The sequence below is a fragment of the Syngnathus typhle genome, linkage group LG19 (genome assembly GCF_033458585.1).
Source record: "Syngnathus typhle isolate RoL2023-S1 ecotype Sweden linkage group LG19, RoL_Styp_1.0, whole genome shotgun sequence".
Taxonomy (NCBI): Eukaryota; Metazoa; Chordata; class Actinopteri; order Syngnathiformes; family Syngnathidae; genus Syngnathus; species Syngnathus typhle.
This window is the reverse complement of record NC_083756.1, coordinates 3544315-3568613: the sequence shown is the minus strand read 5'-3', so window position 1 is coordinate 3568613 and position 24299 is coordinate 3544315. Positions and strand designations below refer to the sequence as shown.

The 24299-nt window shown below is 48.0% G+C and overlaps 1 protein-coding gene across 3 annotated transcripts; it reads right to left on the bottom strand.

The window, feature by feature from the left end:
* Positions 1-1742: 1742 nt before the first annotated feature.
* LOC133143478 (protein disulfide-isomerase TMX3-like) lies at positions 1743-24067 on the bottom strand. 3 transcript variants are annotated; one of them, XM_061265377.1, is made up of 16 exons: positions 23984-24067; positions 23652-23709; positions 23418-23457; positions 22830-22953; positions 21795-21840; positions 20571-20651; positions 20162-20261; positions 19982-20077; positions 19580-19646; positions 17351-17449; positions 15120-15177; positions 14956-15009; positions 13603-13659; positions 11114-11243; positions 9731-9799; positions 1743-5568 (listed from the first exon to the last, which is right to left on the bottom strand). In XM_061265377.1, exons 1-16 carry the CDS (start codon positions 24015-24017, stop codon positions 5458-5460), a joined length of 1224 nt encoding a protein of 407 aa, XP_061121361.1. In that variant the 5' UTR covers positions 24018-24067; the 3' UTR covers positions 1743-5457. The 3 variants fall into 3 exon arrangements, with proteins under 3 accessions (XP_061121361.1, XP_061121359.1, XP_061121360.1); XM_061265375.1 differs by lacking the exon at positions 1743-5568 and adding an exon at positions 6169-7239; XM_061265376.1 differs by lacking the exon at positions 1743-5568 and adding an exon at positions 6169-7239 and having other exon boundaries at positions 20000-20077.
* Positions 24068-24299: the final 232 nt, after the last annotated feature.

Genomic DNA, 24299 nt, shown 5'->3' with positions numbered 1-24299 from the left:
AAACAATGTCAACAATAAAGTAAAATGCTCCTACAGCGGTGCCTTGAATTACGAGACCAAGCAACGACTTGAACAAACTGGTATGTTGGGGGACTCGTGAGTCAAAGCACGAACATATTTGTAGCCTTGTAGGCGTCCACTGGCGGCCATGACATTTCCCGCGCCATCGATTGCCGTCATCGCCTCAACATCACGACGAGAGCTTCGGTGTGACCTACGCTGGGCCCGCAGGGAGGGCCCGGTGCCAAAGAGACTCGCACAAAAAAGGCTTCCTATTGATCGGTCAGAACTCGCTCCCCTCCCCTCATTCCCCCCAAAAAAGGCACATAAATAAAGCCTGTCAATGACACTGAGGCAAGAGAGAAGCCGTCATGTGCAAATCAATGGTGACCTCGAATTTCTCCAACTTGAATCGACGTTTTGGGATTCTTCTCTTGGGGAATATTTACACTGCTGGTTGTATGATTTTTATCAATTCAGTTTAACGTCAACAAGCAATCATCTATACATTGAAAAGAGAGAGCATATACAGTGACAAACTTTTTTTTTTTTTACTACACCAATAATACTACACCCACTGTCTTGATTGTATCAGACATTTAGCCACATTTGAGTAAGACCTGATCAAAAAAAGTGTCCTCGTTACACGATTGTGTCTCACAACCAAAAATCTGTTACGGCATGCCTTGGAGGCTGTGCAAAATGCCAGCTTTGCATTTGGCTGAGCAAATGCTAATGTCAGATGTTTAAGACATGAGACAACTGGTCTTGGGCAAATGCTAAACTCCATCTTTCCCGCCTGCTTCCCGCAGCAGGAGCCCAGCTAGCTTGAAGCGACACGCCTTCTCCTGCGAGATTTCGCTTCACAATTCGCCTTTCAAGTAGCATTTCTATTTTTTCATATGGAAAAAAAATGACACCGCATGGAAACCTCTCCAATGACGTGACAATCTGTTTGCACGTTTTGGCTTCCGGAGACTCTGACCTCCACAACTTTTTGGGGAGCAGGAATACTTGAGAGGGAGGTAGCAGTAGTCAGCGACCTCATGAAAAACTCATGGCGCCCAACTGTGGTCGGGAGGCAGAAAGCCACCGAGGTTTGCGTGTCCACGCAAATAAGCGGGAGGAAAAACCTCACGACGGTTTCTCTTCTCGGATGATTGAAGCTGTCAAGAGCTTTTTGGAGGGCCAAAAATTCCAAATTTGAGGGTCAGCGGCTTCCATCTGGTTTGCGTCAAAGCAATTTGTCTACCCTCGAGCTTGCTCTTGCGAATGGGAGCTGTCAAATTTGGCCTCCTCCTTGCAGATAGCAGAACGGGCGAAATGTGTGTGTGTGTGGGGGGGGGGGGGGGGGGGTGATAAGGGCCAGTGGTTACAGAAGAAAGCGGAAAAAGAAAAGCGGGAGGGATGAAATCTCAAGAGGGACTGAGGCATATTCTTGGTGTAATATTTAAGTCCATATGTATGCTTATTGGAAGATGTTTTATTCATTACTTGTATTCTCTGCAGCGGGAGCAGAAAATAGGTAATAAAAACTCGCATTTGGAAAGCGACGGGTCGCGCATTCATTGCGTTTGACATCGGCCGCTTGCGCGTGATGCTGAGTGACGCGTGTCAGCGTGTTGCCGGCGTAAACATCGCACGAATCGAGACAAACGGAGCGACTGAGGATGAGATGAGTAATCAGGCTTTTGTGGATATATTCCCAAAATAAAGGCAATGCCAAGAATGCAGAGAGAAGATTTTGATGTCGTAAAGCAATTTATAGCCCGGAATGATTTATTGCCTTAGTGAACTGCTTCACAGTTTGCATTTTGTCACATTTGCATCGTAAAGAAGCAATTCACCCTTTGGCTTTGTTCCAATTTAGCTGTTTCCGCTCAACACTTTAATTCACAATTCAGTTTGGTTCACTTTCTACTTGCATTTAAGTAGCATGGTTGAGAGAAACTAAAACATCTTCATAGAACATAAGCATCCACAACGGGATGAATGAGAAAAGGAAGATAAGTTCAGTTCACCGCGGCCTTGCTATTACCGGCTTGGCGCCGGGCGCAACGTGCGACAGCTCATTATTACGCATGGCGAGCAATTTCACAGCTCAAAGATTCATTTTGGCGTGGCGAGTGATGCGAACGCGCCAAATAGCGCTCCCGCAGAGGTGACACAATGCAACACTGTGACACACAAACAAGTCGCCAATGCTAATGTAGCGTGCGCGTGCTTGCCAAAGAGTTAGTTCAGATAACGCGGCGGGAACCTTGTGAACAGGTTTGGGACGGTTCAGTTTCGAGAAGCCGTTGTGTTTATCTCTTGCGGCCACGCCGGCGTCTGTATTTGGGAATTCAAAGCAGCACAACATATTGGGAGGGACGCGCTCGACTTTGTTCGCCGCTATTGTACAATGTCTCAAAATAACTGACGCAATCTGCCACACTTTTAGGCCAGTTTGTACTTAGTGCTTTGATTTAATACGCTTTGGTTCACCATTTATTCTATTTTAAAGTGAATGTGAAAATATTTACCCTGACATGATTCCTTTAGCCCCTCCATGAGTCGTCACCTTATCGTGGTGGAGGGGTTTGCGTGCCCCTATGATCCTAGGAGCCATGTTGTCTGGGGCTTCATGCTCCTGGTAGGGTCACCCATGGCAAACGGGTCCTAGGTGAGGGGCCAGACAAAGCACGGCTCAAAAAGCCCCTTATGATGAAGAAGAGATATGGAAACAGATTTCCCTCGCCCGGACGCGGGTCACCGGGGCCCCCCTCTGGAGCCAGGCCTGGAGGCGGGGCTCGAAGGCGAGCGTCTGGTGGCCGGGCCTGCGCCCATGGGGCCCGGCCGGGCAAAGCCCGAAAAGGAAATGTGGGTCCCCCTTCCCATGGGCTCACCACCTGTGGGAGGGGCCAAAGGGGTCGGGTGCAGTGCGAGCTGGGCGGCGGCCAAAGGCAGGGACCTTGGCGGTCTGATCCCCGGCTGCAGAAGCTGGCTCTTGGGACATGGAATGTCACCTCTCTGGCTGGAAAGGAGCCCGAGCTGGTGTGCGAGGCAGAAAAGTTCCGACTAGATATAGTCGGACTTGCCTCCACGCACAGTTTGGGTTCCGGTTCAAGCCCTCTCGATCTGAACCCGAGCGGTGTTCTATTATTGGAATTCTGTGCTCGACACGGATTTTCTATAATGAACACCATGTTCAAACATAAGGGTGTCCATGTGTGCACTTGGCACCAGGACACCCTAGGCCGCAGTTCGATGATCGACTTTGTAGTCGTGTCATCGGATTTGCGGCCGCATGTTTTGGACACTCGGGCGAAGAGAGGGGCGGAGCTGTCAACTGATCACCACCTGGTGGTGGGTTGGCTCCGATGGTGGGGGAAGATGCCGGTCCGACCTGGCAGACCCAAACGTTCTGTGAGGGTCTGCTGGGAACGTCTGGCGGAATCCCCTGTCAGGAAGAGCTTCAACTCCCACCTCCGGCAGAACTTTTCCCAGGTCCCGGGGGAGGCGGGGGACATTGAGTCCGAGTGGACCTTGTTCCGCGCCTCCATTGTTGAGGCGGCCGACCGGAGCTGCGGCCGTAAGGTCATTGGTGCCTGTCGTGGCGGCAATCCCCGAACCCGCTGGTGGACACCGGCGGTAAGGGATGCCGTCAAGCTGAAGAAGGAGTCCTATCGGGCCGTTTTGGCCTGCGGGACTCCCGAGGCAGCTGACAGGTACCGGATGGCCAAGCGGAACGCGGCTTCGGCGGTTGCTGAGGCAAAAACCCGGGCGTGGGAGGAGTTTGGCGAGGCCATGGAGAATGACTTCCGGACGGCTTCGAGGAAATTCTGGTCCACCATCCGGCGTCTCAGGAGGGGGAAGCAGTGCAACGTCAACACTGTTTACAGTGGAGATGGCGTGCTGCTGACCTCGACTAGGGACGTCGTGTGTCGGTGGGGAGAATACTTCGAAGACCTCCTCAATTCCACCGACACGCCTTCCATTGTGGAGGCAGGGCATGGGGACTCTGAGGCGGACTCTCCAATCTCTGGGGTTGAAGTCACTGAGGTAGTTAAAAAACTCCTCGGTGGCAAGGCCCCGGGGGTGGATGAGATCCGCCCGGATTTCTTAAGGGCTCTGGATGTTGTGGGGCTGTCATGGCTGACACGTCTCTACAGCATCGCGTGGACATCGGGGACAGTGCCTCTGGATTGGCAGACTGGGGTGGTGGTTCCCCTCTTTAAGAAGGGGGACCGGAGGGTGTGTTCCAATTACAGGGGAATTACACTCCTCAGCCTCCCTGGGAAGGTCTATTCAGGGGTGCTGGAGAGGAGGGTCCGTCGGGAGGTCGAACCTCGGATTCAGGAGGAACAGTGTGGCTTTCGTCCTGGCCGTGGAACAGTGGACCAGCTCTTCACCCTCAGCAGGATCCTCGAGGGTGCATGGGAGTTCGCCCAACCAGTCCACATGTGTTTTGTGGACTTGGAGAAGGCGTTCGACCGTGTCCCTCGGGAGGTTCTCTGGGGGGTGCTTCGGGAGTACGGGGTACCGAGCCAACTGATAAGGGCGGTTCGGTCCCTGTATCATCGATGCCAGAGTTTGGTCCGCATTTCCGGCAGTAAGTCGGATTCGTTCTCAGTGAGGGTTGGACTCCGCCAAGGCTGCCCTTTGTCACCGATTCTGTTCATAGTTTTTATGGACAGAATTTCTAGGCGCAGCCGAGGCGTTGAGGGTGTCCGGTTTGGGGACCTCAGCATCGCGTCTCTGCTTTTTGCAGACGACGTGGTGCTGTTGGCTTCTTCAGGCCGTGATCTCCAGCTCTCACTGGAGCGGTTCGCAGCCGAGTGTGAAGCGGTCGGGATGAGGGTCAGCACCTCCAAATCCGAGTCCATGGTCCTCGATCGGAAAAGGGTGGAATGCCCTCTCCGGATCGGGGATGAGATCCTGCCCCAAGTGGAGGAGTTTAAGTATCTTGGGGTCTTGTTCACGAGTGAGGGGAGGATGGAGCGCGAGATCGACAGGCGGATCGGTGCAGCGTCGGCAGTAATGCGGACTTTGTACCGGTCCGTCGTGGTAAAGAGAGAGCTGAGCCAAAAGGCAAAGCTCTCAATTTACCGGTCGATTTACGCTCCTACCCTCACCTATGGTCACGAGCTATGGGTCGTGACTGAAAGAACGAGATCCCGGATACAAGCGGCCGAAATGAGTTTTCTCCGCAGGATGTCCGGGCTCTCCCTTAGAGATAGGGTGAGAAGTTCGGTCATCCGGGAGAGACTCGGAGTAGAGCCGCTGCTCCTCCACGTAGAGAGGAGCCAGATGAGGTGGCTCGGGCATATCATCAGGATGCCTCCTGGACGCCTCCCTGGGGAGGTGTTCCGGGCATGTCCCACCGGTAGGAGACCCCGGGGACGACCCAGGACGCGCTGGAGAGACTATGTCTCTCAGCTGGCCTGGGAACGCCTTGGGATCCCCCGGGATGAGCTAGATGACGTGGCTGGGGAGAGGGAAGTCTGGGAGTCCCTCCTGAAGCTGCTGCCCCCGCGACCCGACCCCGGATAAGCGGAAGAAGATGGATGGATGGATGGATGATTCCTTTAGTGAAAACAAAACAAAACAAAACAAAAGCCAGGCTATTATATTTGTCTTTTGCTGATAACGAGTGTTTGTTGCGCTTTAAATGAAAGCGTCCACGGTTGCGCTAAAATAACAAGCAGTGGTGAAAGCCACCAGACTTGTCTCGCGGGAACAATGAGGCAAACAAAGAGCTTTTTGCTTGGTGACTAGCGATAAGGTTCATGTTATCAGCGAGCCCAGAGGGGACTGTTACTGTCGTCCCGCAGCCTTGTTATTGCTTAATCCAAATGCACCCATTAGCAACTTGCATGCATCTTGATATATATATATTTTTTTACACGAGCCAGATAATTAGGTTGGACTGATTGCAAAGATTTAACGATTACACGTGGGCGATCGACAGCCGGCAAAGAAGGCAGCTTATCTCATGTAATGTGTTTAACACCGGTTATAAGAATGTAACGTACGATAGTGGTTAACGCCTGCTAGCAGCTATGATTGGTTAACGCCACAAGCTAAACCCAAGCGATGCAAGTGGAGTTAAGATAAAAGCAAAGAGCTAGCGTTTGCGAAGTTTGTGAAAGACACGGATGTGCGGGGAATAAAAGACCATGCCAGTTAACAAGGAAAAGGGCAATTCTTTATTTAAATCCAACGTGGAAATAAAATACAAAGACCAAAAGGCAAAGCGAGGGCTTGTATTTTTTTTCTATTGAGGGGTGGAAGGTTGCTTGTGCGTATCAGTCAATTAGGGCTTGTCCCAATACTTTTGACCACAGTGCTGTCGCACACCTCTTTTGATTATATCTTATATACAGAAAGGGACAAAATTATTGGGACACACTTCAACAGACAGGGGCTTGTCCCAATACTTTTGTTCACAGTGTAGTCATACACCAATTTTGATTTTAGCTTTCTTACACACACGGACATTGAGTATTGGGACACACCACTGTAGCAGTCCGTTGCGATCTGTCCAAATACTTTTGTCCGCTCGTCGGCTACCTGGACAAAAAGATCGTAAATGTGACCCGGCATGTGACGTGTAGACAACACGGCGCACATAGTGGCCCTCTACTCACAAATCTTGAACGAACCAAAGGAAAAGCGCAAATGACAATTATGGCAGAGTTTCCGTCTGGGGCGTTCCGTAAGCGTAAGATCGGGAAACGCGTCGCTTGGAGAGCCTGTGCTAAGACAGGCTTTGAAACAGGCCAGTGAGATGGAAAAGCAAAGATCAGCGACACGAGCCGTGTTGCTGATGCGTCTGAGTTCCACGTCACATCCACTCACTCATCCATCCATCCATCCATCCATCCATCCATCCATCCATCATGTAGCCCTGCTTTAATCCGTTTTCTTCTCTTCTGGATGCTTTTCTAATGCTACGTCCCCCTCGGGGCCCTCCAACCGTCGATCCTCCTCCTCCTCCTCCACCTCCTCGTCCTCCTCCTCCTCCTCTCTCTCTTCCTCCCCCTCCCCTTCCTCCTCTTCCTCCTCTTCTCTCCCCCCCTCCTCCTCCTGCTCCTCCTCCTCGTCGTCGGTCAGACCCTCTCGCTTGATGGCGTCAATGTCGTCCGAGCCGTCGTCCGTCTCGGCCGTGCAGATGCCGTAACACATGAGGCTGATCACGCCCAGCGGCAGGCCAAACAGGAAGCAACCCAATAGGGGTGAGCTGCGGAACACTGACTGATGGGGGGGGAGAGAACAAGACGGGTAGGTTGGGAAGGGAGATGGGGCAAGAGAGGACACGGTTATGTTCACGGTGCCAATGAAGACAGATAGGACGTGGAATCTGTGACCTTTAGATCAGAAATTCTGCGGCCTCAACGGGCTACAGAACAAGTAACACTGCTAAGATAGGCTGCAAGAAACAACCTAAAAAAGCACGTGTTCTGTACAACTGCACGGTGCTGTACAATAGCGCAAACCCGTGGAAAGTGATGTTGGCCGAGTACTGGGGCAGGCAAGTTAAGTAACACTTGTGCATTCGTTACCTTGAGAGTGCTAAATGCACCGTAGAACCACAGTTGATGTGGAAAAACTTAATCCGATCAGAGAGGAAGAAGCAAGCGTACAAGGCTTTGGTCCAAGGCCGTATCCGCAGCATCCCCCAAGCAGCAGCCCAAATGGAAAAGGCAGTCACAAGAGTAAAATGGAAGCACGAGCGCATTTATCCAGTTCGTCTTTAAAGCTCCCCACGGCCAATAAGTTAGCAGGCTTTAATATGGAACACGCTGGACGGGCAGGCAGGCAGGCAGGCAGGCAGGAAGGAAGGAAAGAAGGAGAGATGGGAGTCTTAAATTGCAGCAAGACTGACGAGAGAGAAATCTGCTCGCTCCCTCAGGTCGCCGCTTCGGGAAGAGAAACACATCCCGACTGCCAGATGTGACAGCCACGCTAACGTAGTCACTGTACCACTGTGAGAGGCGGCCAGAGTAGCCACAAATGGTACTCGGGTACAAGTACTGACACTTGTGAATAATCCCATGCCAGGAAATGGAAAAGGCAGTCCTCAAGAGTAAAATGGAAGAAATATTCAGCCAAAGGTTGTGCAGCTTTGAACTGTTGTTTGTGTTATTTAGCATTACATATCATTTTTACCGTAGTAGCAATCAAACAAAACCAGATGTGCTGACTTAAAATTGTGTTTATGTAAATTCTTGCTTGGTTGTTGCATTTCTTCTGTCGCCCGGAATCCATACAACATAATCATAGTTTGGTAAGTCCAGACTTTACACTGGCTAAGTAGACAAGAATGTCATGATCTACTTTTTGTGTGTGCCGTGACATTTTTCTGATACGAAATACGCGCCTTGGCGCAATAAAGGTTGGGAAAGACGGCCAGTACGGACCGACAAGGTCACTCGCAGTCGAGGTGCGAGTTGGGACGTCGACAGGGAGCAGACATGCCAACTTGCACCTCGACTGCGGGACAGCCAGGATGATGGCAAGATGACTAAAATGGCTCCCAAAAATGTGGCATCGCTTCACAGCGTTTTGGGCGACGTCGTGGTCTCGCAAACTTTGCCTGGAGGAACGCTTACGAGCTTGACGCTACGACTGCGCCAGCTGCTTAAGCAGTCGTCTCACGGCCATGGCAGAGTAAACACTATTAGTCCCAAAAGAAGCGCGGACCCTGAGGAAAAGCTCCCACCGTCTCCTCCATCACCCCCACCTCAACCTGTTTACTGCTTGCCTTGCATATTCCCGCCCTGTCAGTGTCATTTGTCTCCCAGGGGGCGCAGCGCCACGCACATTTGTTCTACTTGTGTCACAGCTCGCCCTCGCCTGCTCCGTATTGAGATGCGCGGCGAGAACGACGCGGTCGATGCAACATCCCCAAGACTCTTTGCTCAAGTGCCACAATCTAAAAGTACTCGAGTGGCGCGTGAGGAAGGAACAATACGAGCACCTCGTACAGAAACATGATGACACGTCATTAAGCGTTTAATGGAGGGAGTCGGGGGTGGCGCTTGCGTTTACCGAGGTGCTTAGAAAAGTGCCGATATTAGAGGTTTACTGCTAATTGGCTGTTTTATTTACATTTCTTTTAAGTACCGTCGCGGATGTAGGCAGTGTTGAATTCACTCGGTGACGGTTTAGATCGAACGTAGCAGGACAAACGATGCGACTGTTGGCTTGAATAAGACAACAGTGCTAATAATGCATCAAATGTGCTAAATATTCAACTCTTGGTTTTATGAACTGCATCAGGACTGCAAGAACCACGAGTACTCCCGAGGGACAGTTCGAAAAATAGTTCATCGGTCACAGAACAATTTCTCGTCATGTAGAAATGATCATTTCTAAATGGAAACACTGGCCGAGATTTATGAAAAGAAAAATTGTTTCCTAATTATTGCGAGACGTCATTAAAGTCTGAGCAGAAAAACTAAAACGTGAGCGGCACCATGACAAACTGATTTAAATGTAAATATGTTTAGAAGCGTTTAAAACCCAAAAATGTTGATGGCAGTGAGTGAAAGAGTTAATAGATTTCAAAAGCATATTGGAGAAGTAAAACTATTTCGATATGATATCTCCGCTGCATATTTTCATACACTGCCGGTGGGCCTTCAGCAAATCACCCGCTTGCTAGCACTCAATTTGTATTTATTGAAGCAACATTCAAGTCGAAAGCTAAACTGCACATATTAAAGAAAAGATTTTTACTTACCATCACAGTGGATCTGGCATCAAAGAGCACGCGCTTGATCCTCTGGATGAAGCCGTCACCTCCTTGAGCCTGCAGGGAGGCGAAGACACTTTAATGGAGCGGCGGGCACGGCGCGCGATATTGTTTATATGCTAATTTCACACTGGTGCCGTTCGCCGTTGGCCATTTGTCGCAATTACTCGACGACAACTCGGGCGATCGGCAATTATCGCCGTGTTTATGAAGGGCTCCTCGCAGAAGACAATTAGCGTTGGGGCTATCGCCAAAAGCCCTCAAATTTGCGTCTGGGCTCAATTATTGCGAAAGCGCAGCTCCCGGGCAGAGGCCAGTGTGAGTGCACAGGCCAATTATAGCGCTTATAGCGAGCGCTGACAATTTTGGTGAGCCGGGAAGTCGGATTTGTTTACATGCAAGTTGTCGTCCACATGTTGCCACATTAAATACTGGGTGGCAAGCAAGATACCAGCACTTAGGAGGAAAAAAACAACACTTCATAACTGTCATAAAAAAAAAAACAACAACTGCAAATGAGCCACCGCTGCCTGTCAGAAGCAGCTAACTGCGCCTCCCGCACACAAGAGCCCACTCGTGTGTTTCATCCTCCTTCCAGATCATGAAGCAGCGGGATTTATTTCTGCTCCTGCACAAGGTATCTGGTTCCAGCGCTCGCCAGTCGATGCATCGGGCACACTGGGATCTAACATGATGACTGCAAATGCACGGTCATACAATATTAATCAAAGTGTATAATGTGTACCTAATGACTTGTCCGATGAGCGCACAGGCATCCGTCCGACCGGCGGCCTGATTACCGACAACACTGCTTTCGTGGAAAGTCCCTCACATACTTTATGCCTTGGGGAAGGGACTTTGTTATGCGAGGCAAAACATAGCGAGCGGTTCTACACCCGCAGTCGGGCTCTCAGTTGACACGCTGCCTCTCTCCTGAGCGGTGTGCGGATTACAACAGCGAGTCGTGTACTAATCTCATTGTTTGACTTGGACCGCAAGAATTATTTGGAGATAATCTGTTCAGGAAGGATAGCGACATGAAAATCTAAATACGCAAAAGGAGATTGCAACAAATACCTCATGGGGTGAAATGTAAGGCAACATGTTTGACTCATCAGACTGCCGGTGTGGTTACAACGGCCGCAAATTCTGTTAGTTTGAAAATCACTCAATACATTTGAAGTCCCTGTAAATAACATTTGCTAAATATGACACACTGCAGAGGACAGTTAGTGTTGGGGTACAAAATTGGCTGATTTGTGGGTTGTTGTTTTTTTAATCAACTTTGCTAGTGCTCAGGCCTCAACGACTTACCGGGAACAGAGCTTTATGCACAACAGACAGTCAAGCGTGAGGAAGGTAATTTCGTACCGGCACGGAACCGTTCAGAACGCCGCTGATGAACTGGACCAGCTGCTCCACGGTCTCAGTCGGCTGACTGGGCAGGAAGTACTGCTCGTTGGCTGTGTTGAGGACGATAATGGAAGGCACCGTCACCTCGCTGAATAAAACAACAGGGAAAAAAAAGGTTTGTGTTTTTATTATTATTTTTAATCCTCTCAGCGGAGCGGACCACCTGAATCAAAGCGGAAACAAATCATGGCTTCTGCAATGACAAATTGCCACACAGAAGAGCACAAAGGCGTGATCGACAAAGCCTTTGTACTTTTCCCGTGGGAATGCGCTCAGAAAACAAATGACGCATGTGTGCCAGGAAGAAGGCGAAAAGCAGATGGTACCAAGCCTTGGAATTTCTTTAATTTGTTTTCTTTTGAGTTAAGTTTCTCTAGTCTGGGATGCATACTGCATTTTGTAAGGAACCGGCTCACCATAAAAATAATCAATTTCTGCTGTCCAGCCTGGCTTTGGGCCAAGATAAAAAATGTCGATCATCACAAATGGCCACCACATCTTGGGCCATCACAGAAATCAATTTGAAAATGATTTCATTCATTGTCAGTTTCTTGCAGAGAATGGAACTGTCATGAAAAAATGAACTTGAAAGCAGTTACCACAAATTGCGAAGCGGCCGGCTTTTGTAAACCGGCTGCTGTTTGTTTGCAAGTCACATTGGAATTTACTCTTCAACGGTGCTGAACCGGAATGACCTGCGCTGTTTCGTGGAAACGGAGCTTTAAGATGCGGCCGGCATACAAAGTGTACAGACACTCGGAGCACTGCTTTGGATGAATCAACGGAGGAATTACACAACTCAGTCAGCTATCAAGGTCATGCAAACAAGCAATGCCCCCCCCCAACCCCACGCGCCGCGGCACCGGCTCGTATAACGCGCCCTCATCAAGCGGGCCGCGCTCGCACTCCATCACGCCGCCGCGATCCCACGTTCCCGCCGCGTTACGCTAATGGGGGCGCCAAAAGTGCACACGCATGCGCGCGGGGCCAGTGATGGATGCGCCCCGGCTGCGCCGACCAGCTGAGCTCTGCGAGTCACGCATACGCACGTGGCGAAAATGTGCGCCCCGCCTGATGCGCCGCCTATTGCAACAGATGGTGGCCATTTTAAATAAATATGGATTAGCCTCTTAACCTCACTCAGAGGAGAGAATTGTTTTGTGGTGGAAACCGACTCGCACATTACAATGGAAAAGAATGCTGACGGCGGGCGGTGTCGTGAGCCCTTAAGCAATGGATAACGCAACACAAACTCAAATGTTTGGTATAAAACTTAATTTTGTGGACTCATTGAAACCTGGCGCCTTTTCTTTGAAGACATTTTCTAGACTCGCTTTATCTTTGTAAAGGCAAGAAAACTGTAATGCAGGTCTTGTATTGCTAATCATGAGTGTGCAGGGCGGCAACCGAATGTTGCAGTCGTGTCGTGAGTGTATATTAAGATCAATTCTGATCTCATATAAATGCTAATTATGGCACTGGAGCCAGAAGACGCTCAGCTTAAATGATTTGAAAAGCCAGTGAATAATTTAAACACACAGCCAATGCTTATTTTGTCCACGGTAAGTATTTTTAAAAAGAAAAATTTTAATTTGGGTTGCGCTTCCAGTAGAGACTTTTTGGGCTGTGTGTGTCAGTCGCTGGTGCATTGTGGGTATGTGGCTTCCCAATGTGCACGAGATGAACTTGGAGAAGCAAGAGGCCAAAGCAAGGCGGCTGAGTGCTTTACTTTGGGGGTCAGTGCAGGAAATGAGTGTAAGCCTAAGTAATGTCCTGGATATGCGAGTGTGTGTGTGCCTGTGTGTGCCGCGGGGTGAAAGCCGTGGCAGGCTAATGCCAGAAAGGCCGCTGCCAGGACACAGTAATCGCCATGATGACAGAAAGCGGGATAAAAAGCCATCAGATTTATTTCGCCGGGCGTCCTGAGGGAGCGGATTAGTGGACATTGACGGAGCCAGGATTTCATCCCTCAAAGGAGGGCAATTAATCCTGCGCCGCCGCGTCCAAACACCCACAAAACCTTGGAAAAGCGAGCGCGGGAAGGCCAATCGCGTCCTTTCATCCTCGGCCGGTAAACGCCGGCAGATTTCCAGCGAGACTGGTTAATCAACTGTGTCGGGTGTTTTCCAGGAAGCGTTCAAACAGACTCCTTGCTCATACACTAGATTATATTATGACGCATCATTTGATCAGACGGACATCCCCGTCAAGCGGTTAATTAATAGGAGGCCTTCCTGCGACCAGTCCAGATGTCGTTAGCACGCCCAAGCCATTAGGTTATACGTGTTGCTATATACGCCACTAATCCTCACACGCAACACCCGTCGTCGGTTTTACAATCAGCGTGGCACACCAGATTTGTGGCGTTTTGCCGCACGGGAAGTGAGGGAGCGAGGATGACGACAAGGATGAGAGAGTGTAGAAGAAGGCTGACTTTAGCCACTCACCCCATGATGAGGCTGTTGATGTAGTCGTTCCCATCCATGTGGCCAAACTGGAAATCTCTGTGGACACAAGGCCACATTCATTAAGTGCGGCTTAAGCTTATGTACACAAACACACACACACACACACACACACATTAGAGTAAACTTCCCTTCTGGGCGGAATGCAAACATACTTCTGCTCCATTTGCATGATCCGCCTGTGAAAAAGCTGCGGACTCATTTTGGGAGGAAAAGAACCGTCAGACAGAAATTCTACTCGGATGTGATTGTGTCAGTGGAGTGCATTGTGGGTAGTCCAGGTAAGATGGCGGCAGTGGGCGTCTAGGGAAATGACTGATTAGTTGCGCTCTCGCTATTCATTTGAGCCTCCGGGCGCCACATAATGGCGGCGGCGCTCGTGTCAATGACGAAATTACGAGGAGACGGGAGCGTGTCATAAATCCAGCCGACACAATGGGAAGCATCGCTCTGGCTTATTGATGATTTTGCTGACGAGTGTCAGGCGGCACGGATATGAAGCTAATAAAAAGTCTCAATACGAACGTCTATTAAGGGACCCAGAGACATGCAGATTCAAAATGTAATGGCTTTTTTTTTTTTTTTTAATCAAGGCCCAAGTTTAGAAAACGGAGCGCAATCTATCCTGGTGGATAATCACTGCAGGAGGATTCTGGCCACTTCCTTCAACTTTCCCCGACCGAGGAAATGAATCCATAAAGAGGGATATCCATTCAAGGCATGTTTATTATCAGATTGACTCAAGCGGTTCTCGGTGTAAAGGCTTCTAAAATTCAATCTCGCAGGCCTTAAAAGAGAGAGTGTGTGTGTGTGTGTGTGTGTGTGTGTGTGTGTGTGTGTGTGTGTGTGTGTGTGTGTGTGTGTGTGTGTGTGTGTGTGTGTGTGTGTGGTGGGATGCAATTGAGAACCTACAGGAGCAGTGATATTTAAGGCAAGAGTCCACCAGTAATAACTCAGAAAGGGCTCGAGTTTTTGTACTTCTATCAGCTGCTCTCATCACTTCTTTTTCATAGTTTGGGTGGGGGGGCGACTTATACTCAGGAGCGACTTATATACATATATATGTTTTTTTTTTCACTTTTTGGGGCATTTTATGGCTGGTGCGACTTATACTCCGGTGCGATTTATAGTCCGAAAATTACGGTATGTCGCTGGCATGATACTAACTTGTACGAGGGGAACGCACGCTATGTCCTCTTTGAAAATATTTTGAGTGACAGCTAAAAGAGCGGCAATATTTGTCAGCCGCCCGACTGCATGATTACCTCTTTGAGTGAAGCACAATGAAAAATGGGCGCGCCATCCCTGAATAAACCAACAAATTGGATGTCATACCTGCTAAAGTGCTCTCTGTATTCCCTGGCAACCGTCTGAATCAACACTTTTAATCTGGGTGGGGGAAGAAGAAAAAGAAAAAAAGCCTGTGAGCAAGCTTCGCCAGAATTGTTGGCGAGTCTTATCTTGATTGGAAAGCCGTGCACTTAAAGGTGCTGGTGTACCTGCCACTCTCCTCGGTGGGGTCCTTCTCGTCAATGATTGCAATCACCACCAGTTTGCCTAAAGGGGGCAGACAAGGGGGCAGGCTGCTAGATTACAAAAGGCAATCACACCCGACAGATGAGAGGTCAATGGCGAGGGAGATAAAATGCTGTTTTCCTGAGACGTTAATATTAAACCAGACTGGGGTGAAAATGAATAGATTGATTACAATTTCCTTGCAAGCGCGATGAATCCTTGAGCAAAGAAAACACAAGCCATAGAAACCCCCCCCCCCACCCCTCTTCAGCCGGTTGTGACAGGAGCACCCCCTGATGGTGACGCACGGAGCTCGCTGCCAAATACAGGGATGAGAATGGCAAAAGTGAAAAAACACTGAAAAGTAGCCGGGGGTCTGGGGCTGATCTTATACACACACACACACACACACACACACACACACACACACACACACACACACATATATATATTTGATGTCGTGTTTTTTCCCCTTATATATATATATATATATATATATATATATATATATATATTAGGTGTAACGATACATCGATACACATCGATTAATCGATATAATGCTCTACGATTTATTGGCATCGATGCTAAACGTAAACATCGATTTATATCGCCGTGTTTGACCTCGGACATTAGACGCAACTTTATTTTGAAATCCAGTTCATTGTTGCTTGCTTCCTCTTTCCGGGAGCAGTGCGCCCGGCGTTGTTGTGTTCTGAGCAGAGCAGGCACGTGAAAGGGGAGTCGACAACTAGTACGCTGCTCCTGGGCTGGTGCTATGGCTAGTGTCCAAAAAGACGAGGAAATTTGCTCCCCTTTAGGCTTCAAGTCATTCGTTTGGAAGCACTTTGGATTCCAAAGAAAAGATGGCTCAACCGACAAGACACGTGCAGTTTGTAAATCCTGCCATGCGGTGATCAAATATTCAGGGAGCACAAATCTCGCCGCACATTTAAAGAAAAAACACGACATCAAAGTTCAGTGTTAAAATAAGCACTTTGTATACTGCAATACTCTTGTAATTTCCTAAATAAAGAGTTTGCAGTACCTTGTTGATTTTGCGTATGAATTGTTATAAATCAGGATATTGTTCTATATTTTTTATTTAAAAACAAAATATCAATCGTAGAGCACTATATCGCGATATATCGTGAATGAATCGCAGCAGGCTTTAAGATATCGGCAAATATCGTATCGTAGTTCTTTGTATCGATATTATATCGTATCGTGACAAAACTTGCGATTTACACCCCTAATATATATAAAATATTTATTCTTTAACTATATAAGAATAAATATTCTTTAACTATATCATGACAATAGCGTAACATTAGCTTACATCTAACATCATGTTACTTTCTAAACCCACATGCTTGTAAAAGTAAAAACGTATGGCATTCTTATCTTAAGTCAGAACATGTTGGAGCTAATTTTACCATAATGATTAAGTGGCTGGATTAGTCAGTGCGAGCCGGCTGTTTTTTGTAATAAAAGTTCTTAAGCAAGCAATGCCAGCCTGGGCCCTCAAACACATCCAAAAGGATACAGCAGGGCTGTTGCCCGGGCTCGGGTGCACGGTCACTTAGACACGGACGCCACGCTTCGTGTCGCTACGAGTTTGGTGGCGTGGCTGACGGAACCCGCCGAGCGGAAAATGTTATTCCGCCGGCGCTGCGCTTGTGTTACCACCACTTTGGCAGAAGAGTCACGCTCCTCCAACATCTAACCAACTATTTCAAAGCCTCCGTCTTTAATCGGTGGGGCTCTAATTAAAAAGCATTTGGCTGTGGCTTGTTAGGTGCAGGGGCTGGCGGGGCGAGACAAGCGGCTAAATCAAAGCGCCCGTCACAGGAAGGTGCACATTAAACTGAAACGCCGAGATGCTGCTGCTTCTAATATTAGACGGCGCACAGCCTCACTCGCAGTAAGCCCGAGACGTCCTGTGGGAGGGAGCGTCTGCAAAGTAGAGCAACATGCTATGGATTCGCAAAGGAGGGAATGTCCTGAAACCACCCAACTGCCAGATATAGCGGAGGCTGTGATGGGGAATGAATTTAAATTTGGGATGGGGGAAAGAAAAAAAGGTATTCGTGTACAGTATAGTTCCCCCTCGCTACATGGCAGTTCACTTTTGGCGGATTCATTCACTGAAATAATGTTTTGCTCTGAATAACAAAGATTTGTTGTGTTACGGAACATAAGCTTCACCATAGCGTACCTGTCTCTCCAAGCTCGTACAGCGTAAATCCGTCAATCTGCAGGTAGCCTTGGAAGCGCTCTCTGTTGACCCAACTGGTCAGGCTGCCATCAGCGTACTCTGCAACACGGAAGCACACACGGAAGCTTCCTTAACAATATTTCTCATCTTGCAATCAGAGTAGCGTGACAACCGGTGTTGCCTGGACACCAGCAATCACGTTCCTGCTTAAAAGGCATGAAAGGGAGCTGTATAGTTTGACACCAAGGTGCTGTGGGAAACTAGGACTGCTCAGTGGAAAAATGGGTTGAGTATTGCATGCATGAAGGGGTAAGCGCCGCATGTTGCCACTCGCACATCTGGCGGCCACATGTGGAGCCCATCGCGCTCGCCGGATCAAAATAGTAGGGGGAACGTCTGAAAAGCCCTGACGGGATGCTCATTACGTGCGCGTCGAAGGGCGCCGGGGACCTCATTATGACACCTTAATAAGTTATCACGACCTCACGGCCACCGTGAGAGTAATTACAAGACGGGCGATGACTTTGACACGCTTTTTAAGCCAGGCGGGGAGCCTCCCCAAAGGACCTCATCGCAAAACGCTTCATTTCAAACGGTCATCGCCAGCATGGGTATTAACGCTGAGTTCGAGTGAGAAAGCTGCTGAGTCGACTCCCGCGCATTCTTTCCACAGATGTTCTGGCTTTATGGGCCGACGCGCTTCCTTCCCCCAGAGTGAGCTAAACGCCGCCCCGCCCCGCTCCCCACCGCCCACCTCCGCTGCAACTACTTCACCTTGAAACACACGCTCAAGCCGGGAGAAGGCGTTCTTGGACGTCTCCATACGGGCTGCAGGGATGAGGAATTAAAAAAAATAAGGCAAGATGATCCAACGTCTTGAGCATCATGACAGAATCCTCGCATGTACTTTTTTTTGTGGTGGGTGTATTTTCTACAACCGATGCTGAAAGACATTTTTTCGTGTTTTATGTTATGACTGGATGTGCTGGCTCTCAATTTGACACGTTCTAAATACTTTGGACCAAATGCAGGCATTTCAATGACATCCTCGTCATCTTTGCTGACTAAGACGCGGCGTGTTATCATCTTCAGAGGCGCGCCGACGTCTTGTCGTCGCTGTCGCGGCGCATTAGGCGGCCGGTCGCTTAAGTGCCCGCCGTAAATGTATGCAAACTAATTCCGCCTCACAGCCGGCTGCGTTTTGTTCGCTCCCATAGGAGGAGCGGCGCAGTTAAACAGGAGAGATTAGCCGAGAGACTTGATGGCGAGCAATAACTAGGACGGTCCGACGTGGGAGCGGCCTTCCTCGACGACCTTGTCGTTTGTTACACCTTTCAGGCGCGTCATCGTCCGGTTGCTGATCGAAACAGCCCGAGCAACAGCTTCTGTAGCGTGAAGGATTGTGGCAAATTAAATATGCATGAGCTTCGTGTCGTACTTATTTTAACAGCAGCCTTGAAGGGCTAGAGAGGGAAAAAGAAAAAAAGGATGCGGCTTGTGATGCGCGCTTAAGCTGTGAAAGTCAAACAACGCGGCACCGCGGAATTATTTGCGCAAAACGAGAGGCCAGATTTAGACTGCGTCTCTTCAAAATCACACAAAAGAGAGCAGCAAGGCTTGCATCCAGGCGGAGGGAAGGAGGCGGCAATCTTGGTTGGATTTTCTAAGAATTGTCAGCCTCGGTGTGGCGACAACACGGTCCGTATAGAATAGAATGTGCGCGTGTGCGAATGCTGGCAACGGTCAGGAATTTGTTCAATTGTATCAACATCCACAACCGTAGCTATTTGTAAATGTTAGGGTGTTGATTTTATGAGCCTGACTGTGGAGCCCGAATCCAAAAAACAAAGGCGGAGGACGACATTGGCACTGATAAGGTAAAATCCCGCCTGGCAACACTGACCCAAAGCAGCTTCAGAGTACAAGCGGCCATCAAAGCACGGTGGTGAAATGACACAGTTGTGGTGTGGCAGCGGGAAAGTTGATATTTCCCGCTTATTTCCCGACCCCGCCCGCGCCACATATAATTTACAGCTCGACGGCGCGTACGCTACAAGCTCCGCGGTCTCCCAAGGCCACGCCAGGCTGCTACGCCTGGGGAGATAACCGCTGCAACATGGCTAGAGGCCTCGCCGCGCGGCGGTGCAGAGAAGAAAGAGAAGAAGAGGCAAAAGGCGGCCCGAGGCTCGACAGGACAGCCAACGACCCCATTCGGGGAGCGGCACTCACCATCGTAGGTGAAGTAGGCGCCATCTTTGAACACGATAACCGCGGGCAACTCCGGCAAGGTTACGGACTGAAAACACAAAAATGTCTCCTTTTAAAGCGAGTTTACACACGGAGAATTTCAAACAGGAGAGGAAACCTGAGGGTGACAAATAAGCACGGTAAGCACATTTCAAGCTACACTGGGCACCATGATGACTTTGCGCATCACACGAGTGATGAAATGTCACTTAAAGGCATATACGGGATTTATTATATTCTCAAATATGTTACGAGTGATGAAATGTCACTTAAAGGCATATACGGGATTTATTATATTCTCAAATATGTTACTATCAATGCAAATCTGTGAAATTATTGAGCAGAGCATGAGTGAAGAAGCAGAAAACAAGCAGTGAAAAGCACCGTTTGATCATTTGTCACCTCTGGCAGGACGTCCTCCGAGGCAGAGAAGAAATATGTATAGACAATGAGCTCAGTGGCGACGTCGTTGTACTTCTCCTGCAAAGACAATAGAAAGTCAATGTATTTTTGTGTGCATTCCTCAATTTCATACAAACACTGATGCAACACACAAACACTCACTTTGAGGGGAGACTCGCCGCCGACGTACAGGAAGAGGACGTTGTGTCGCTTCATCATATGCTCAAACATCTGCTTGCTAGGAAGGGCTCGAACGGCCGGCCTGCAGAGGGGTTCCAGGTTTTTGTGATTTCAACAAGGCAACAAAATACTCGCAGGTGCCCACTACATTAGCTACACCAGCTAATGAGATCCAATACAAGAGCTGGATCCAAAATAATGCCAGAATTGTATTACAATCACCGCTCCTAAAAATTTAGTGTACCTAAAGTTGTGGCCAGTGGGTAAATTTGTATTGTGGAGTTATGGCGCCACCTAGTGGTGATAAGCAACCACTGTACCCCTCCAGTGAAAAACATTGGTAGTCATGATAGCATTCCAGACAGCACTTTGGCAAAGCACCAACACTCACCCGGCCACCCGATTGGCAAATTCCACTATGTCGTCTTTTGTCCTCGCACCTTTGTAATTGTAGGCCAGGTCACCCTTTAATCTGCAAGGGGACACAATTCAAAATTTCAGTTAAGAAAGCATTGGAGGAATAACATAACTGAGTTTAGCAACAACAACAAAAGAACGCCCAAATTATACATATCCAACTGGTCGACAAATGTTTTGATCCTAAAAATTTTTTTTTAGAAAAAAATATTCCATTTCATTTCATTTTTGGGTCACCATGGTGGTTGATAGTTGGTACTGACGCATGCTTAAACGACAAATGTCCACTCCTCTAGTTTCAGCTCAACAATTTACTTACAAATCATTAGGATTTTGTTCGCTACTTTCAAAAAATACAATGTGAATATTCCTTTGGCTCATTTCTCAATTTTCTAATGTAGAGAAACACAACATGGTGCCACAAACTCATCGATAGTCTAAAACTATTTGCCTCTCCCCACTAGCAACACTTGAGTCTATTTGTGCCATTAATTAGGTAGACATTTAGCACATTGGCGCCACTATGCACCGCGGCGCACAAGCTCAAAAGAGCACGTTGCCATGGAGCGTGGCTGCCGTTGCATCAGCCCATTGGGGCTTGGTGCTCTCAGGAGGGGTGGGGGAAAGGTTGGCGTGGGGCGGCTGTCCTCTGATGGAGGTTTCATCACTGGCCTGCGCTGTCTCAACTGTACTTCCCCCCCCCCAAAGGAGCTGAATGGAACTCCAGTTTACATAAAAATATGCCGTCTTGAATTTAAAAGCTTTACTAGGTGATAAAGCAAATTTTATGTGAACATTGTCGCTTTTGATTAAAAGCCTCTGGAAGTGTTGCGGGAATAGAATTGAGGTAACATGTTGTGAGCAAGCTTTGTCTTGATTACGCCTCAAGCAAGCAGCAGCAGCAGCACAGCATGTTCCAAGTGAAGGACACAGAGCGAGCCTCCAGGGGAAAGACTCAAGAGGCACCAAGAGCAAACTTCACCAAAGATACTTCAGATGCGGGGAAAATAATGCAACTGAAAAGCTCAGGGAGGAATGAGGAAAAATATTGCCACAGCCAGTACCAACACCATGTAAAAAGGCCACACTTGTGCACTGCGGTGACTCAGGGTGCCTGCAAATTTCTTGGTCCATCAATTCTCTTTTTCCATTATTCAAAATAAAAAGCATAATTGACACGATTATCGCAGACACTTACAGTTTTATGGTGGGGTAACCGCGCACGCCAAACTCTGACGCCATTCCTGCCAAAAAAGAACATAAAATCAGAAGATGCTCACACTTACTTTATAAAAATATTTATATACACTAAATCAGTGGTCCCCAACCACCGGGCCGCGGACCGGTACCGGTCCGTGGGTCACTTGGTACCGGGCCGCGGAGCCGCACAGGAAAAATAAAAAATATTTTTTTTTTCATTGACGATCAATTCATTCAGGTTAAAACGCTCGTCCCGGTCACGTGACATGTTTCCCCAGTCGAGCCCGCAAAGCTAGCAAAAATAAGTAAGAATTTATTTTGAAAAATATAAAAAATTTGGCGAATCTCTCCCAATTACATCTGTTGGTGCATCTGAAAAATAAGGACTCTTGACACAGGGTGCTCGTCTCGGTCACGTGACATGTCACCACAGTCAAGCCCGCGAGGCAAGCAAAAATGAGCAAGAAACAGAGAAGTTTGGAAAGCTTCTTCGGAAAGGGAAAAACGTCCAATGAGGACACTGAAGAAGAAGAGGCTACGACTTCTAAGACAAGGAAAGCTGCATTTAAAAGAACATTTCTGGAGTCCTACTTAAAATATGGATTTATCGCCACAGGTGACTCTGACGCGCCAAGTGCACTCCGCATATGTAGCGAAAGGCTAGCTAAAGAGGCAATGAAGCCTTCAAACCTGCTTCGGAACATGGAGACCAAGCATCCTGCATTTAAAGACAAACCTTAACCACTTGGGGTGTCATTGTCTCCGATTACGCCTAGATGGGAACGGCTCATTTCTGAGAAAAGAGCTCGGTGCTCCCACTAATTCAACGTTTTATTTTTATGTGGTTTATATTTGTTTTTATGCCAGTCGTATCATTTTATTACATCCTATTTATATATATAAATATTTAAATAATAAATATGTAAATATATTTATTTATATAAAGGCCGGTCCGCGAAAATATTTCTGACACGTAACCGGTCCGTGGTGCAAAAAAGGTTGGGGACCACTGCACTAAATGACAAAGACTCACCTGAGTAAGCAGTGGCGTCCATCTTGCCGACACGGACCGGCGACCCGGATAGTTTCAGCTCGGCGCCCACATCGTGCCACACCGGCTCCAGTTTTTTGCAGTAGCCGCACCAAGGAGCGTAGAACTGAAAGCCAAGAGTTACAAGATGTTCTTCCATCATTTAGGCTTTGTCTGTTTGGTGTTTTAAAGGCAATTGTCAAGAAACATTTTTTTGGACAGAGAGGTCATTGAGAGTATCTGCACATATTTTTGGAGTTATGCATATTTTTATGGTGGATTTTAGAATCACTTCATCAGAAAAATTGACAGTACTTCTCAGGTTGGGCACATTTCCATCTGCTCTGCAAGCCTAAAACTGACTCAGACTGTAACATAAGCCCCCCTGGCTTTGCCCTCCATGCATGGCTTGTCATTGACGTGATCACAAACACAACGTAACCCTTCCATTCATCCCCCGACGCCCGTTCCCACCATGCATGTTGCAACTTCCGCCAGGGATGAGTCGGTGGCATCCGGCCTGGCATAGGGTTGTGGTATTGTATTGTATTGTGCGTGTATGTGGGTGTGCTTGCATGAGTTAAAACTTACATCAACCAACCAGATGTCATTGACTCTGGTCTCTTTAAATCTGTCAAAGAGAAATGCAGACACCTTGCTATCATCAAAGACTAGTCAAATTGGATATAATGAAAACAAACTATACTTGGAAGTTCTTTTAATTAAAATGTACGGTTTTAAATCCGGTATACACGGGTTTTTAATTACATTTATTAATTAGCACACACACAAAAATATGCCACAAGCCTTAAATGATTCACTTACGTGTCGTCCAAATCCTCCACAAAGGCAAGCACCTTTATACCCGTTAAGGCAGCAATGACTGCAGGCAGGAATAAGATAAATGGGTCAAATAACAATACTGGAACGAATGTTCCAAAATAAAACGTCAGCTCGCCCATCCTGGCGGCAAAGCTCACGAGTGTAAGTGAAGGAAGCATCCCCAGCAGGCTAAAGGAGCTAGCATCACCATGGCAGCATTACGCGCCACACTTTCAACAAGAGAGGCTTTTTGACCGAGAGCAAGACCGAGACTGCGAGGTCACACAAGTGAAAGCTTGAAAAGGAAAAAGAAAATGTTTAGCGAGCAAACGTACCTCCATAAAACAGAGAAGCTTTCACTCCTGCCATTGCTTCGATAGGAAACGGCGAGCCGTCAACTCAATGAAAACGTTCTGCGCATGCGCGTAGTGGCGTCACTGAAGACTCAAACGATAGAAAGGCATGCGTGCGACGACGTGGGATACTAGCTTTTTTTACATATTAATATTTTTTGATGTCACATATCATTTATTACATCGATTATTTTAAATAAAGTAAATTCTTTTTGTTATTGTGGAATTAATATTTGTCTTTGAATACGGTAACTGGGAGAATCATTCACGACTACTCTGAGCCACAAGAGGGCGCTGG